The sequence below is a fragment of the Oryzias melastigma genome, linkage group LG22 (assembly GCF_002922805.2).
Source record: "Oryzias melastigma strain HK-1 linkage group LG22, ASM292280v2, whole genome shotgun sequence".
Taxonomy (NCBI): domain Eukaryota; kingdom Metazoa; phylum Chordata; class Actinopteri; order Beloniformes; family Adrianichthyidae; genus Oryzias; species Oryzias melastigma.
This window is the reverse complement of record NC_050533.1, coordinates 22,063,013-22,081,393: the sequence shown is the minus strand read 5'-3', so window position 1 is coordinate 22,081,393 and position 18,381 is coordinate 22,063,013. Positions and strand designations below refer to the sequence as shown.

General features: G+C 39.4%; 2 protein-coding genes across 2 annotated transcripts in view; one reads left to right on the top strand and one right to left on the bottom strand.

The window, feature by feature from the left end:
• rbks (ribokinase) overlaps positions 1-17,812 on the top strand; it is a 48,130-nt gene extending 30,318 nt beyond the window's left edge. Inside the window, exons 8-9 of the mRNA XM_024276940.2 lie at positions 2,546-2,734; positions 17,278-17,812. Of these exons, the coding sequence (XP_024132708.1) occupies positions 2,546-2,734; positions 17,278-17,451 (363 nt within the window). The 3' untranslated portion in view covers positions 17,452-17,812. The remainder of the gene's footprint in view (positions 1-2,545; positions 2,735-17,277) is intronic.
• Positions 17,617-18,381, bottom strand: part of mrpl33 (mitochondrial ribosomal protein L33) — a 2,587-nt gene continuing 1,822 nt past the window's right edge. The window contains exon 4 of the mRNA XM_024276953.2: positions 17,617-17,775. Coding sequence (XP_024132721.1) covers positions 17,726-17,775 — 50 coding nt within the window. The 3' untranslated portion in view covers positions 17,617-17,725. The remainder of the gene's footprint in view (positions 17,776-18,381) is intronic.

Genomic DNA, 18,381 nt, shown 5'->3' with positions numbered 1-18,381 from the left:
AGTACCTGCTGGTTTCATGAAACCAAAATCCCATAGACTACTATAAAGAAATAAACAACTATTACTCAGTCATTCTTTTGGTCAGAATAACCACTCTTGCTCTGATACCTTTTCTTGCCAATCCATTTTTTTCATGATCATTTTTCAGTAGTGCAAGTTATTCAAGTAATAAACTGAACAATCATATATAAAAGTATGTGATCTCACATCTAACTTTTAAAACGTTTGATTGACAGTTTTCATGTAGCCCGTTATCAGTGGTAGGGGTGTGGACTTCCAACAAGCTCATTGGTCAGAGTTGTAGCCTGAAAAACGATGACTCAGACAAATTTAGGCTACTTAGTGACGTCATCTTGCTCCAACATGGCCACGTCCGTGTTGCAAAAAATTGCCAACTGAACTGACTTAATTTGATTGGAAAACATTTTTTATGGATTATGTCACACTCACTCGGTCCAATTCTCATAAACAGTCAATGAACCTAACCAATAGACTAATTAAGTTACTCAGGAATGGCATTTATCCAAGTTCTCCTGTAAAGTGTTTGATTTAGACAAATTAGTACAATGGTCTAGACTGCAGCAGTTATATTTATGCATGCACGATAGAGCTTGACTCTCGAGCCCCAACAGTCCACATCAAAGAAAATAGCACTTGCAGTGATTAAGGCATCTCTCTACGTACAATAAAAGGTCTTAATATCCATAGAGAGAAATATCTGTCGCTTATTATAGATTTTGGAATCCAGATCAGTCAATTTAATCATTCAGTTTTACTCCCAGATTCTTGTGTAACTGCATCCCGTCTCTTCTGTCTCTGCACAGGCAGATATTATTTAATTGGAGAATGGGGATTTTAGGATTAAAGTGTTTCTCTTCGTCATGCTGTAAATATGCCAACAACCCTCCTTCTTTCTACTTTAGCTCCTCCTCTTACACACGCCACAACTGCCGCATCTTTGTAATACCAGTGGCTGTTACGCTATGCCAATTCATATAAAGAATGTGCAGCACATGGGGTGAATCGGAATGGTGATGGCACCGCTCCCTGAGGGGCCCCAGTGTTGCTCACCAGTGTCTTTAACAGCATATTACTCAGAAAATACCCAGAAACACACAAACATAAACATTCCTGCTGATGCAACAAAGGCAAATCCATTACATTTTCCTGGAGTATGTGGTGTGCATGTGAAAGTAGTCACTTAGTTGCAGTTTTCAGAACGTTCTACAAGTTCTGAGCCACAGAAGGGAATGAGCTCAGTAAGGATTCTGCATGACTTCCATCACAAGGGTGAAGTCTTCACTTATTTGCAGTGTAGTTTTGCAGTATTTGACCATGAAATAACAAAATTCTACTTCAGAAATTTGATTTTTTTTAACATTGCAGGTTCTATAACTCTTATGTTATATCAAAATCCACACTATTTAGGACTTTTCTACATTTAATTAGAGACCCATTTCAATGAAAATGGTGTTTTTGGTGTTCATATATCATGGGTGTCCAAAAACTGCTTTTCTGAGTGTTCTTTATTCAAATAGTTTTGGATCAGGAGAAGACCAAAACCCATCATTTGAAAAAGCTCAGATTTGTGATACAACACTACCACGGGTGGACCAAAGTCTTCCTGCTCCACTCCAATTCTGATGCATAAACGTCCATAAACATCTTTGTTTTCCTAGTCCAAGATGGCATCTGGCTCAAATCTGTATGGCTGGATAGTTCCCAAAATTATGCTAATGTTAGCTTGGGGTGGTGAGAAGCTCGCAGGAGAGAGTGTAAACCAAGGGATCATGGGAAATTAATGCAGACTGACTTCTGGGCAAACAGTCCCGCCCACAACCAAAGGCAAATTTCGAATGAACTCCTGCCGCTCTGCAGAAACTATTTTCTAGAAAACAACACTTAAAAAAAAAAAAATGGCTAAAAACTGCGTAATTATAATTAAAAGACCACTGGGATCATTTTTACAATAGATAAAAATATAGTTTCGAATAAGACTTGAAGTTGATGAGTCAACATGCTGGAAATGCATACTGTAAAATATTCTGTTGAAAGTATAATAAGAAACTTTCTTCGAGTGAAAAAAAAACCTCTCATCTTTATTGACATTCGTGTGAAAAAGCATCACCGTATGAATATTCTTGAAGACCTTGACTCTTCCTTTCTCTCTTTTTTCATTATGCTGGAGCTATGAGGAGCTTCTCAGTTATTTATTCACTTACTGACTGTTTTATGTGGCACCTTGACCAAGATGAATGTGAAATTAATAACTGACTTTTAAACAGCACAACAGCAAGCAGTAAGGGTTTGTCAACCTTGATGTTGAATGAAACTGTTAAGCATTTCCTTAAAGAAAAGATCAGAAAATGAAGCTTTAACATTTCCTGTGTCACAGCATGTGATATCTGATCTACCTCTGGAGTTTTCTGTTATTTACCCTCCCTGCATCCCACTCCAGTGTGGGGTTTTGTTCCTCCTATAATTATAACTCCTAACCTTCGATTGTTGTGGTTCCAAACTCAGCTGTTTGTGTCTTCTCTTCCAGGCAGAGTTGCTCACTGGCTGTTCTGTCGCTGATGTAGAAGATGCCCATCGCGCTGCTCAAGAGCTCCGGAAGCGAGGGTGCAGCGCAGTCATCATCACTTTGGGATCCCAAGGCTGTGTGGTGCTCAAGGCACAGGAGTCCAAGTCAATACACGTTCCAGCTACTGCAGTCACAGCAGTCGACACTACAGTAAGAAGAACATTTATGCTGTCATATACTCATGTTTCTTTGCTAGATTTATTAATTCACTTCTTCACACCTGAACTCCAGGCAACCTCATTTAGAAATGACATCATCAGTGGTGTCATCACGCCTTATTAAGCTAATTATAATAATAACAAAAGTAATAACATCTTATTTTTTTTAAATTGAAATACACTCGATATGTCTTTGCTGCTTTTATGTCTCATAATTAATTTTGAATCACTTTTGATTCCAATTTTATTTTGTTTCTTTTAGTTTTGTTGTTGTTTAGATTAGGAAATCCAACAGCTGACACTTTGCTTATAAGTCTTTTTTTTATAGCGTCTCAAAAACAATATATGATCTAATATTTTGTTTTTGAGTTTGAGAAAATTGCAGGATTTTGTTTAATAGATCATATTTTGGAAATGTGGGTGTTTAACCCCTTGAAATCTCGGTTTATTTTCAACTCTGACAAAATTCAAAGTATGGTTTTGCTTTCAAGTAAATGCTGATTTAAGGTCTGTTTGTATTAAAATTGGTTTGATGTTAGTGTATCGATAGGATTCAAGGGGTTTTATTTAATGACATGACATTTTTTCCTTCCTAAAAGTGCAAACATGTTGAATATTTACTATTAAAATTTGTTTTTTAAAAAAATAATTTCCCGTCAAAATGCTTGCAAAAAAAAACCCCAAATGATCAGTAAGTGGCAGATTTATAAGGATTTATTAAATAATTTTGTCCTTACAGAGATCTCTAAGTTTTAAATAACAGAACACAAACTCCACTTTAGTTCTGCTTTCAGTATGATCTACAGATAGAAGCACAATCAGCTCATTGACCAACACGTGGAGGGTCTGCTGATATTCTGCAGTCGATTTCTGACGACTGCTTTCTACACAACATTGGGAGATATAAATGTAAATGTCTACACAATAAAAAATGTCTTATTTTACATAGATTCATTTTGGTTAATTAGAAATCATTTCATTTTCTCATAGTGTATTATAGGGTCAGTTCCACTGAACTTTCTTCCTGATTTTGTGACCTGATGTGACCTTATTTTAAATGTGATAAATTAAAGACGTAGTCGATTCTGCAGCAGACTCTTCCTCCTCAGGGTTCATCCATCTGTCTATGTCTCCCCATGATGCATCAGGCTGTTTTAGGAAACAAGGTAGAAAACACGCTTTCCTGGAAAATGATAAGGAAAAAATTCAGAAGTTGCAGTTAAACTAGATTACAGTTATGGTTAGTCATGTATTTGTCAATAGAAAAGCAACCCAAAAATAGTGTGGAAAATGGTTATGGCATTATTGCCTTATTTAAACAATTTCCTGTAATAATAAAGGGACCAATCAGCTTTTTAAGTACATTTTAAAGACCCACTCCAAAGAATCTTGTGGGGTTTTTTCTTTGTTTTTTTACATGTCTTTGTGGCATTTTTTCAACGATGGCAAACGTATATAAGAAAATAAGTATTTTTTTTTTAATTAAATCGTTGCAAATCAGGAGCTGTTTCAAAAAGAGAAAATATCCCATAACTCCCTGCTTGAGTCCTTTCTCCCACATCCACCTGCAGACAAATAGATCCATGAACGTCTTTGTTTTCTTCATCTGAGCTGGAATCTGGATCAGAAACTGTTCGACTGGATGGCTGTGATAATGCTCGCCATTTTTGTTACACAGTTTATGTTAGGTTGGGGGTGTGAGGGGCTGTAAGCTAGCAGGAGAGAGTGTAAACAAAGGGATGATGGGAAGACTGTGATAATGGTCCAACTCTCATGAACTCCTGCCGCTCTGCAGAAACTATGACCTAGAAAACAACAGTTTTTTTTACATTTAAGCTTAAAAAAACACAATCATTATTAAAAGACCAAAAAAGATTAAAAAAAAAACCTTTAACCAATCTGGAACAGCAGGAGATCATTTCCAAGCTTCAGTTTTCAGACACTTGACCTCAAATCAGCATCTTGTTTTAATTGGACCACAGATCAGGTCAGAACACAGAGTTCTAGTCCATGGTTGCAATGCAATGAACTGTCTAACCGCCAGTAAAAATACAATATGTCATAGAAATCTTTCAGGAGCTGTGCAGCTAATATCCTTGAAGGAGTAGTAATGCAAGGAAATCCACCAATCAGTATCACATGGGCAGACACAAGTCCCAGTCAGCACAACAAGTTATCACTTATCAGCTACTCAGATTCAGGGAAGCCCTCAGATTTAAAAAAAAGGGTTTGGATTTGGTTTATCTCTATTTGAAACACAGACGTCGTCAGGCTCAGGTTCATGCCCATTTGGGTGGAAACCCAAAATGGGCATTTATACAGACTAATCATTGGAAGTGGTCACTTGAATGCGTGTTGCCGAGGGCGGTATGAGCGTAGCTTTAAACCGCATGTGTAAAGTCAAGGCCCGAGGGCCGGATCCGGCCTTCCGGGTAATTATATCCGGTCCTCCAGATCATTTTATTTTATTGTTAGTAACCCTTCAGCTCTCCTTAGCTTGTTTACATTAAACGTGGAGTCATCTGGACCCCAAAGAGAGCAGATGGTGGCCCAATGTTATCTTGCACTCAATCTTAATATAGATTTATGGAAGGTAAAATATTGAAAGTTATTTAAGGTTTAAGTTATTTTTTTCTGAAATAATATTCCTGCCTTTTTATTATTATAATCAGGTTTTTAATTTTGACATTTATTAAGAATTTTAGGCTGTTTTGGAGTTTAGCTAATATTTCAGCTACATGCTAGCGATTTTGGCTAACTTAAAGTTTTCTTTTTGAGTTTTTTAGGCTGTTTTGGAGTTTAGCTGATATTTTTGCTAAATGCCCTCTGTTTTGTCTAACATAAGTTTTTTGTTTTAGTTTTTTCGCCTAATTTAGCATTTAGCTAATATTTTGTGCAAGCTATCAGCTTCAGCGTTTTCAGCTATCAGCTTCAACATTTTTAGCTATCAATTTCAGCATCTTCAGCTATCAGTACTAGGATCTTCAGTGGCCAAATTCAACTTACAGCATTCACACTAGCACTCAGTACTTATATATATGTAGTTTATAATTGTTAAAAGGTTGCAGTTTTATAGTTTGAAAATTTTAGTTTTAGAGTGTTCAATAAACGTTTATCCTGTCTGGCCTACAATCTAAAGTGTGTTTTAAGCCCCTTGTGCGATTGAGTTTGACACCCCTGCTTTAGACCATTCATGCAAATACACAAATTAGTTAATTCTAAAACGGAGAAAAATGTTTTTTCATATCGGCTTTGCAAAACAGAATAACAGTGCAAAACCATTTTTCTCCATCTCAGAATCTGCTGAAATTACATTATTTGTGCAAATGGTTGAAGAGTTACAGGAGTACAAAACAAGGTCAACACTGGCGCTTTTTCTCCAGTGTTAAATTTTGTTACATGCATTTGTATGCACACACATATGTATTTATATATTAGTGTTTTCAAAGCCTCTCCCCTATAGTAAGTGCCAGTAAAAAAAAAAAAGATGATTAATTTCAGCCCACATGTTGCTGTTTGCACTCTGGAGAGTATTTTCAGGTGCTGGTCCATTTTTAACCCATTCACCACAAGTGTGTGAAGATCTGTTGTGAGTGGGGTAATCACCCAAACCCACTGTAATCTTAATAGAGCTTGAGCGAGAGCTGAGTCATTTCCCACTGTCCTCTGCGGCTTGTTTTCATCACACTAGAGTCATCCTGGCTTTGGCCGCCACAAAGGGTTTTGTGGGGCTTGTGTTCTCCCAGCCAAACACGTCATCCCGCCGTCCTGTTTGTCAGCCGAACCTGCTGCAGTTTCAGTTGTTTCTCCAACCGTTTGAGCAATTAGAAAGAAAACACGGGAGTAGAATCATCCCAACCATGTGATCTGCGCTTAATGTCGGACAAGAAAACAGATGCAGTCCAGAACTGCCGGTCCTGAGGTTTCTGGCGTTGCAAACAGGAGTTTACAGCAGCCGTTTGGGTCATTTGCAACAACAGAGCGTGCTTTTTCTCCTGACCTCCTTATGGCCCCCACAAGGAGACGCACACAACTCCTCTTATTCACAACCTTTGCTCTTTCCCAGCAGCCCCCAGGAGTACTTAACCACCACAGTTCTCCTCCCCTCTCGTGACTCACTTCTTGGACTTGCAACAGTCAGCAGAAAGCTGTGGTCGGGCCTGCTTCATGGCCTCCGCCCCCCTTACAGTCACATTTCTGCTCTTTGATGGGCCCATAAATTCTGTTGTGTTTAACTCTTTTGGACGTTATAATCCCCTTTCCAGTTAGACGTTTTTCACTAGAGGGGTGGGTGCAAACAGGTTGTAATCACACTGTCAGTTTGCGCCTTGGCTTGGTTATCATCACGTCGTGTTAGTCTTGTCTCCAATTGAAGATGTCTTTAGAAGATTGTCTGTTTTTGCTCAGATTGCATCATGATGTAAACCAGCGCTACGGTCACAAATACAACTGTGTGATGGGGAGGCACCGGCAGAATATTTAAGATTTCATGCCGCTTCCTCATCTCTTTGAAAATCGTTGGCATGGTTATGAATGTAGACAGTGGCAGTCAGATGTGTAGAATGGCCCGCTTTTATATACCCCAGGATACCGGGCAACTATCAGCCGCTGTCACTTGATATGGACATATCATCTAGTTAGAGCTGCTGCCGGCTGGCGATTCGCTCTGTGGCCGCCCAGGTCAGGTGTCACCCGATTACGTAATGGCGTCATCCCCGCCCTTCACTGGACTGCCAACGGGTGACCATGAAATGTGCCAGGCAACCACTGATCAATGTCAACTTTTAGAGAAAAAATGTCCAGTCGCCGTAAAATATTTACTTTTTCTTGAAACCTTCGTATCCACTGTGTGGGGTGTAAAAGCTGCCGCCTCCTGATTTACTTATGCCACCGCACTGCCACTTGCCAAAGTTTCTGAAAAACTTTCATCTAGCTCACCATGTGGTAGCGTTTTGGGGTATATGACTGTAGTCTTGGTCGACAGATGTCACTGTGCCAACTCACTGGCTATTTTGACTTCCGTTCTTGGTGACCTCATTCGGTGGCCTCACAAACCCACTTTAGATAACTTTATTTTTCTAAGTATAAAATGTGTTTTTTGCATATTTTGGACGGTAGTGGGACTTATACTCGTCACAAAGGGGAAGACACAGCTGGATTCATGTGCAGCTGATTTATTGGCACAGACAGAAGGACAGGTGTGAAGCACAGCTAAAAGTCCACAAAGCTAAATCAGGGTCAGGCAGGCAGAGGTCAAACACAAGCATGAGGGCATCAGAGAACAATCAGAGAGGTCAGGGTCAGGGCAGGCGGCAAACAATAAGGTCAGATGAAACAGAAGTTCAGGTCAGGGTGAGAACGCTCAGTAAGGCAGGCAGAGTGGCACAAACAAGACTTCCCACTGAGCTCTGACAAAATACTGCTTGGAGTGATTGCAGATAGAAAATGAGCTGTTGGGCTTCAGAGAGTGACAGCAGGGGCTGATGGGAAGTGTAGTGTGGAGACCCAGGATGTGCTAGTACTAAGGTGATGGATCCCACTGATGGCCAGAGGGGAGATTAGGGACCCATTCATGACAATACTCAGGTGCGACTTTTACAATACCTAACATAAACAAATAAATAAGCTTATGTGTTTATTATTTTCCCAGTAGAGGGCAGTGTAGCTACTGACAGAAGCATAGAAGAAGTGTTCTAAAGTGAAACAGACAATGAAGAAGTCATTGAATTTAGTGACTTAAAGAGTTTAGTTGACTTTTTAGCGTGCTCTTTATGCTATCTGAATAATTGTTCATATGTTGTGTTAAAATACTAGACACTTTCATGAAGATAAATACGGTAGTGAAGCAGCCATATATTCTGTCTATTTTTGTTATATGTTCCGTTAATATGATTTACCTTTCAAGATGTTTGTTCTTCTTCTTGTATTTTGTTAAATACATTTTCCCCAAAAATGTGATTTATACTCCAGTGAGACGTATTTATGATTATTATGGCATCTGCGACCCATAGGAGCGACTTATAGTCTAAAAACAACAGTATTATATTTCACTTCATTCCCCTGCTGATAAAGCTGTGATAAACCGAGCATGTTCAGCATGGGAACTCTGAAGATAACCATTTCATCATTTCCATCATCTGTAACCGACTGACTAACACACCTCACCCCGCAGCAGTGAGTAAAGTTTGAGTCAAGGATATGAATCTAGAAGATCTGTGAGAAAAGCGTCCTTCTCTCTGTGATCACAGCTGCTCCTCGAGATGAGACTTGAGCAGCTCTCCGTCTCAGCAGGGCCTGGGTGGCCTTCATTTCCTCTTGTCTGGGAGGTCCAGAATGTAGACGGCACTGCCTAACCCAGACATTACAATGGCCCAGTTGGTCTGGATGGGCAAATTAGTCCCAGTCTTTCTCAGTAAGAGTAGACATGTGATAAGTAATTGCACGCTTTCTTCCTGGAAGTCTGAGGTAATGGAATGGCTCCTGAGTATAACCCCGCGAGCTCGTGGGTCAGCATGACTAAAAGAGAAAAATGCAGAATCACCATGATTTAATGCACAGAACATGATGCAGCTCCTGCTGTTTAGCATCCCAGCTGTTATGGAAAGACATCTGCCTCTTCTCAGACACGTCAATGACCCACGCCAAAGACGTGGCAGACGCTCAGGAGACGCGACTGATGTAACCACTTCAGCTAAACACTGTGGGATCTTTCTGCTCTGTTATCCTCCTCTGTTGTTTGAGAGTTGTCCTCCCAGGCGGAGGATTACTGGAAGCTTCCAGGCAGGGAAGTCTCTGTGAATCACTGTTGCCCCTCGTTTGGGCTCCACTCTCCCCTGGGTGCCTTTTAATGACAGAGACGGTTAGCTCTCCCAGTAAACTGTTGCTTCGTCTGTCACATGAAAAAGAGAATCAGGGCTCCAGGAGGCTGAAGGGACTCCATTGAAGCAGCACCTGTTTAATTGTTGTTGTTTTTTATGGAGGAGTTGGGGGGGTTCTGACATTCTACAGAGACATGCTGTCAATCATAGCATTAGTGTGCTCCTGTCATCTTTGAATCCTCTGATGTGGTTCTGTTTCTTCTTTGTGTGCTTGCAAGCTGCACCAGGCGCTAATGCTAGCAATGCCTTCTACATCATCAACAATCTCAGACATACAGGTTCCTAAAGATCCAACTTAGTTTAACTATGCTAATGTTGCTAACAATTTTACTATTACTTTTAGCATCGTCACCTATGTCACTCAAAAAACCATTGCTAAAGATGATAATTGTGCTAGCTATACTAATGTGGCTAAAAGGATGAGCATCGACTTCAGCATCATCATCTATCAGAAAAGCGCATAGCTAAAGATGTTAATTATCCCAAAAATGCTAATGTTGCTAAAAGTGTTGCTAGTACTGACTGTGTTTAACATCATGAAGTATCTTTCAAAAGCAAATTGCTAAATATGCTAATTGTGCTAACTATGCTAATATGGCTAATACTGCTAACATTGTGCTCAAAACCATAAGTTATCTCAATAAAATAAATTGCTAAAAATGCTAATTGAGCTAACGATGCCAATGTGGGTAACATTGTTAACATTGCATTCAGCATAATTAATTATCTCAGAAAAATACATTGCAAAATATTTTGATTGTGCTAACAATGCCAATGTGGCGGAAACTGTCAGTATGTTTTATTAAATATCATTAATAATCTCACAAAAACACATTGCTAAAGATGTTAATTAACTATGCTAATGTTGCTAAAAGGGCTAGCACTGCATTCAACATAATGAACTGTCTCTGAAAAGCACATTGCTAAAGATGCTAACTGTGCTAACCATCTTAATGTGGCTAATGCTGCTAGCATTGCACTCATCATCATTAATGGTTCAGAAAAACAAAGATGCTAATTGTGCCAACCATTCCAATTTGGCTAATACTGCTAGCATTGCACTCATCTTCATTAATGGTTCAGAAAAACACATTGCTAAAGATGCTAATTTTGCTAATCATTCCAATTTGGCTTATACTGCTAGCCTAGCTCTCAGTACCATGAATTATCTCAGAAAAACCCTTTGCTAAAGGTGTTGTGTGTATTTTTTCAGCAAAAAAATGTCTGTAGTCCACTTGTAAAGCTAATTTAGCTGTAGTTTTATTGGAAATTTTTCACAAAACGCCTCGTTTGGAGTTAACTCATGAAGAGATGGAGAGTCTTTAGGAGGCACGTTCACACATAACTGCATTGCTCTGTTTTATTCTTGACCTGGAGACAAAACTGAAGAAAATTGCAGGAAAAAGTCCGGAGTGGGCGGTCATGCATGACAGAAACACGAAGAGAGTTCCAGGAATTCCTTCCGACCACTCTAACCGCTCCCTGCATGTCAGCCAGTATCGGCCATGTTTACTCCTCTGAAGCGAAAACAGCTGATTTTTGATGTGTCTGGTGTGGTGCGTGGCTGAAAACTTGACCCAAATCTCTTCAGTTGTGATAGAAATACATTCACGTCTATAAGAACAAGAATGTTCCTTAAAAAGTTAAAAATTCCTTATGACATTTAGACCACAAAATGTTCTTTTTCAATCAAAGGTAAATATTGACTGTATTTAAAATTTATAGAAAAACGATTTCCCTGTTTTGTCATTGACTCCATCAAAGCATCCTAATTATTACTGATATTTTCTTTTTAAAAAGATAGTAAAAAAATGATGATCACAGAGCATGTTAACCATGTCCTGATCTTTGCGTTAACTTAAACAGTGAGCATAAAACAATGCTGCTTTGGTTAGTGCTAGCTCCTTTTGCACTCTTCAGTGGAAATTCCTAAACATGAAATGGCTCCACACTGGAGATCGCGGTTCTTAACTTCATTGTGAACTCTCTGGCAGACGAGGCAGAGGAAAGACAGCACAGGTCAGTTTGCAGGGGCTGAGGCCAACGAGCAGAAGCATAACAGCTCACGCTCTCCAAGCACTTGTGTCACTTGATTGACAGGCTTCCAGATTTAACCTTCAGTGAAGTGTGTCGAGGCCAGGGACAGCAAGCTGAAGGAAGAAGCACTTGTCAGCCTTGATGAGCTTCAGTCACTCGATCGGAGAGCATCACCGGCTCGTCTCCGAGAAGCAGACATTTATGAGGATGGAGGTAGGTTGGATGGTGGCTCATGCAGTCAAATGAGCCACCATCCAGTGAGACGGAACAGTGAACTCCACTTTTATTAGTTTGTAAGCACTACTTTGATGTGGTGACTCAAAGTGATGCTAAAGAAAGGGACAGTTTTTGCTAAACTGTGTGTTGATTCAGAAATAGNGCAGGTAGTCCACCCCCCGCAGCGCACTGCAATACAGACACCCTCCCCTTCACCCTATTGCATGTTTGTATGAGGAAGGGGATATGTCCCCTTGCTCCGCTCAATTCTGATCCGCGGATGTCTTTGTTTTTCTCCCCTGAGCTGGAATCTGGATTAAAACATAGACAATGGAGCAAAGACATAGACAAAACATGTTTTTGGCACAAATAGAACCATATATGGCCCAGACTCAGCCAAACTCTGCCTTCAGTGGCCCCACAGTAAATTGAATTTGAGAACCCTGCTGTTAACAGAGGGATGACGGGAAGTGAGAGAAGGCTTTCTCCACGCCACCAGTCCCGCCCAAAAATCAATTTCTGAATTACTGTCGCTCTGTTTTGCTATTTTTTGACATTTTTGCTAAAAACTACATATTCGTAATAAAAATTCCACTGGGAAAAGAGATCAAAAGATAATCGGAATGGGATTTTAACCGTAGAACTGTCGCCAAAAACACCTAAATACTAGACGTTCTTTGACGCCTTGTCAGTGTTTGATTCTGGCATGAGGAGAAGCAGCTTTCCAGGCAAACTTTGCACCAATATGCAACACGAAGCCGATTTTCTCCTCTACAGAATCTACTGATTCACTTTGATCGTTTTAGCACTTCACTATTGTATAGTCCATCAAGACTGCTTTTCTCCGCTGCAGATTCCACTGGAATTACATCAATTGCATAAACTGTTGAGGAGTTACAGTAGTCGAAAGAATGTAAATACTGGAGCTAAAGCTCTGGTGCTAAACGGTTAAAAAACTCTAGCACACATGTGTCAAAGTCACGGCCCGGAGCAGATCCGGCCCGTCGGGTAATTATATACGGCCCGCCAGATCATTTTATTTTACTGTTATTAATGGGCCTTGCAGCAACACCACCATTATGGAGGCTGAGAGATCAGTTAATATTATTTCTGTCTGAAACACACAGAAGGCTGTCACCATCCTCTCACTCATGGTGCAGAAAGAAATAAGCATAAACGGATAAAATAACAAAACAGAGTAAAACAGCCAGACAGCAAGACACAGAGATAAGAAAACTGAATGATTTGATTTGTTTTTGATTCAATTTTTATTTTTATTTCCAGACTTTCTTTGTTTAGTTCAACACCATGTTCTTATTTGGATCATTTAATTTGTTGTTGATCAAAATCTTTTGTAATTTATATACAAAATGACATAAAAGCAAATAAATTTGAGAGTTTAATGTTTAGTTTATTTCTAACTTGTATAATTTTTTCTAATTATGTTTTTATGGAGAGTAAAATATTGAAAGTTATTTGATGTTTAAGTTGATTTATTCTGTAATACTTTTCCTGTCTGTTTTTATTCATATTTATGTAAAAAAAAGAAAAAGTATGTTTTTAAAGTTTAAAATATTAGGTTTAGTGTGTTCAATAAATGTGTTTTGGATTTTGGCCCTTGTTTGTTTGAGTTTGACACCCCTAGTTTAGCAGGTAAACAGGCTCCACCCACCTCTTTGCTCTAGATTTTACATTGAATCTCAGAAGATTTTGTATTGAGTTGAGAGGTAATTTGGAAACATTTTAGTGGTTTATTGGTAATAATGTCAAAATATAAAAAAATAATTATGAGAAAAATTGTTAAATTTTGATAATTTAGATTAACTCTTTTGCTTATGTAGTAAAAATTATGAAGTAAAAAAATGTGAAGTTGTTACTTTTTTTCAACAATTCTGCATAGAAATAAGAAGAATTGAAAACCTGTTAACTAACCCGCTAACACCACAGCTTTAGCTCCAATATTTACATTGTTTTGACTACCTTAAATCTTTTACGCTATTAACATAATTCCAGCGGATTCTGTCGCGGTGAAAAGCGGCATATTTAACGCTGCTGGTATGAAAAGCCGTATTTGTTAGAATCAGCTGATTCACGTTGATTGTGTGCACTGTCAGGGTTACGGTATGTCAAGGAGCACATCCTGTGATAAAGCATTAACTCTATAAGTGCTCTGCATGTGCACAGAGTATTTGCATTGTCTATGAACAATGTCAAACAGCATATTCTGTCAATGGATGGATGGCTGAACCGTGTGGAAGAAACCAAACGCGACCATCAGCCTGGCACCTCCTCCTCATGCTGGTCGACCTGCTGTGAGATGGCATCAACCAGCATTTGTAACATGTCAGCCAAACCGGTTCTGCTGGTCAGTCTGGCATGGACAGCATCCCAGTGAGGTCAGGACCCCACTCCCAGATTTTGGTCTCTGATAAAGACGCTCTGCTGAGGCGACCGCTGCCCTCATGGAGGGTAAAGGTCATTCCCAGACTGTGTCCCATCCTCAATGAGGGAGGCGTTGCCCCGAACCATAATACTGCCCCCGCCTAACGATATAGTGTAAAGATATAGATTCAGGTGCAGCAAACAGCACGGTGTTCTCCATATTTTGGAATACGGTGGTCCCTCGCCATTTCGCTGTTCATCTTTTGCCGATTTTTTTTTTTTTTTTTTTTACATACTGTAGACTGTGTTCATCAATCTCCTCTGTGCTGTACATCCTGCATAGAATCATTTGACTCAATTTTCATATATTTTTTACCCAAATCAGATGTTTGTTTTCATTCTATAAAATTGGACTTATTTTTCTATGAAGGTTTGAACTTAGAGAGTTTAACCAAAAGAGAAAAGTGTGAAGATATTTATGCCTGTAGAACAGGAGTCCTCAAACTTTTTCTTGTGAGGGCGACATAACTGTTTTCTTCTCTGATGGGGGGCTGGGGTCAGTTCTGTAGGCTAACAGAAGAGGGGGAAAGGTGTGTCTAATTGTAAACATTTAAAGTTTTCCAGAAAGCCACACATAACCAATTAATAACCCCTTAAGGATCTTCACAAAGTCAGAAAATTAATAATAATCCTTTTAATGAAATAAACAACACCTGATGACTGCAGAACGGTGCAATAAACGTTCTATGTGAGTCTTGATCGCATGGACAGACTGAGGAAAAAAGATACAATCAAGCGTCTCTGTTATTGTTCAGGGGGCCGGCCACATGTAAAGGTGGGCCGGATGTGGCCCGCGGGCCGTAGTTTAAAGACCCTTCCTGTGGAAGAAAGTGTTTGTTGAAACTTTAGTATCAAACTCAAAATATTATAAACAATTAGCATAATTAGTATTAAGAGGTTTTAATGTGTGAATAATGTCAAAGAAGTTGTTAAATAACGGAAATAATGGAAAATAATTCATTTTATCATCAAATAATATGTGAAAATGAAAAATATCAGAACGTATCTATATTTTTTAGCTTCTTAGCTATTTAAAATTATCTTTCTGAACAATAAAAATGTAAATCCAGCTCAGTCATTTTTTAGCAAGACGATTCAAATTTGAGGATTTACCATTAGTTAATTTTCAACTATTGCAAGTTTGCAACTACTAGATAAGAGTGCAGCATTTGGACATTAAAAGACAAAAATACAATTAAAAAAATATCTTAATTGCCAATAGAAAATACAACAATCAGCATTTTTTTAAATTGTGTAAAATATCATTGAAAATATCTCATCTTTAGACTAAAATCCAGTTCCTTCCCGTCTCTACTGTAGTACAGGAAAGATGGTTGTTGCTTCAGCGTTTTAGCAGCAGATGAAACACTAACCTGATTTAAGGAGCGCTGAAATGAACCGGGGTTTTCTAAAAGCATCTCCTGTCATCATCACCACAAAAACCTTCACTTTTTCTCCTGCTCTTGTTTGTAACTGTGACCATGCTGCACTGGCGTCACAGCCACTCACCCCCACCAGGGTGGCATCATCTGCTCCACCACAGCTTGGCCGCTCACCTGTAGTTCATCCCCGCCGCCCTGCAGACACTTTTGAACACAGAGGCCTGCAAAAGGCTTCACCTCTGGTGTCTCTTTATCCAGCATCTCTGCAGTCTGGGGTGGCTTAAACCAACTCTTACGTTTAGCCTCCACTCACTTTATCCTGAGCCTGTGTGGAGCTAGAACCAGTGCAAGGTCAGGATGATGATGTTCATCTTTTCACAAGTGTTACTGTGAGACAGGCGGTGGGGGGGGTGATGAACTCTCCTTCAAGCGGAGCTGATGAGTAATGGAGCAGGCTTGTGAAAACCAGCGTCAGGGCCTGTTTGCGGTTGAACGCCAGCGTGTCCCTACATACCGCCGTGCCTTTTCCCATCAGCAGACCCCCCCCGCCTTCCCAGGGGCGTAAACAGGACATTCCACCTTTATCAATAGAAGGGGGGGCAGGTTATGTACTTTCAGTGAAACCCTGAGCTGCTCACATTTGGAGTGAAGCCCAAAAGCTACCATGTGATGCTCGACTGAACTTTTTTCTCTTAAAAAAAAAAAAAAAAAGAAAGAAAATTTGTGCTTTTATTTTTTATAAATAATGATCTATTGTGAAAGTGTTCCCAGTTGTCCTTTAATTATGATTATGTTGTTTTTAGCCAAAATATTTTTTTAAATCATTTTCTAGGACATATTTTCTGCAGAGTGGCAGGAGTTCTTGTGGGTGGGACTGTTGGCACAGAGCAACCACACCCCCTTTCCCCTTTACTAGCTTACAGCCCCTAAAACCCCCCAACCTAATATTAGCTGTGCAATAGAAATGGCTGTTGTTTTGGGCCAGATTCACGCTCAGACGAGGAAAACAAAGACATGCATGGATCTAGTCGGACGACTAACCTTTTTTCTACGTCATAAATGCTATTTTTTTTCAGACTTTTTTTCGTGTGCTCCAGATTCACAGTTTGAATAAAAAAATACACAGAAATGCAACTTTAAGATTAATTTTCTTTATGTATGTCCTTAATCATGAGAAAAGAAGCCACAAAAAACATGTTAAAAACACCATTTATCAGAGTATTTAAGGAAATAAGCTGCTGTGATAATTCAAAACTCAATGAATGCAAATTCACTTTTTAATTTGATTATTTTAGCAGCAATTCTTTATTTCAAATATTGAATCCTGGGGAAAATTTACAGAAGTTTTTAATTTTTTTATTATTAATTCAGGAAGACTTAGTGTGAAAATGATCATAGCCCTAAATAAATGGTTGTTTGACTCTTTAACACCACTAGTTCCAATATTTGGAGCTGAACTGAGTGGAAGAGATAAATGCCACAGCACCCCCTGCTGTTAAAGCGAACAGCTTTAAAATGGAATATACTTTTGAGAGTGTGTTCTTTAATCGGGTTCAACAGCACATATTGTTTCTCCTCAGGGCGCTGGCGACAGCTTCATTGGAGCGCTGGCGTTTTACATGGCCGATCAGCCCTCCATGCCTCTGGAGGAGATGGCGCGCAGAGCCAATCAGGTGGCAGGAGTGAGCGTCCAGGCCGTCGGAACGCAGACGTCCTTCCCCTCCAAACAGAACCTCCCAGCAGAACTGTTCTGAGAGCCTGATCTTTTCAAATAGGAATTAAAAAAAACATTCCTGACAGAACTGGAATTATTGAAATCTACAGGAATGCGCTCTGATCGTCTCCATCAGCTGGGATGTTCTTCTGCTTTCTGTTGATGATGAAAGTCCTGGTAAAACTTTACATGAATCACACAAAAATGCAGGAGCATGAGGAGGCTTTTAATTAAACCAAATTTAAAAAAGACATAACAAAAGACAACAAATCAAACGTTCTGCTCTTTAAGCCTGTACAGACGATGAAGCACTTTTAAATTGATCTGATCTTCCTCTTCTCCAGGAACAGGACGTGCTTGTTCACTGCAAAGACACAATAAAAAAAAAAAACTTTACAAAATACTTTGTTGCTTCTTTGATTCACACAAAACTCAACTATTGGATATTTTCAGAGTTTAATATAAAAACATGACAGACTAATGTAGAAATAGAAGGAAGTAGATGAGATTCTCACACAAACTCAGTGTTCTGGAATGGGATTTTCTCTTGACTTTAATCATTCTTAGAAAAGAAATTTCCACTCTGATAATTTTTTTATCCATTTTAAGTGTTCCTAGTTGTCTTTTAATAAAGATTTTGTCATTTTTAGCTAAAACCAAAAAATTTGTAGCAGTTCCTCAGAATTGGAATTTGTCTCCGAGTTGTGGATAGAACGACTGGCGAGGAGTAAGCCCGCCCCCCTTCCTGTCACCTATAACAGGGGTCTCCAGTTGTTGCTTACAGCTCCTCACAACCTGACATATGCGTGCAAATAAAAATAAAGTGAACAATATCTGAACTTTCCAGCCGTACAGTTTGGGTCCAGATTCAAGATCAGACGAGGAAAACAAAGACGTTCATGGGTCTATTTGTCTGCAAAGATGCATCAAAATGGAGCGGAGCAAAGAGGTTGTGACCCGCCCACTTTAT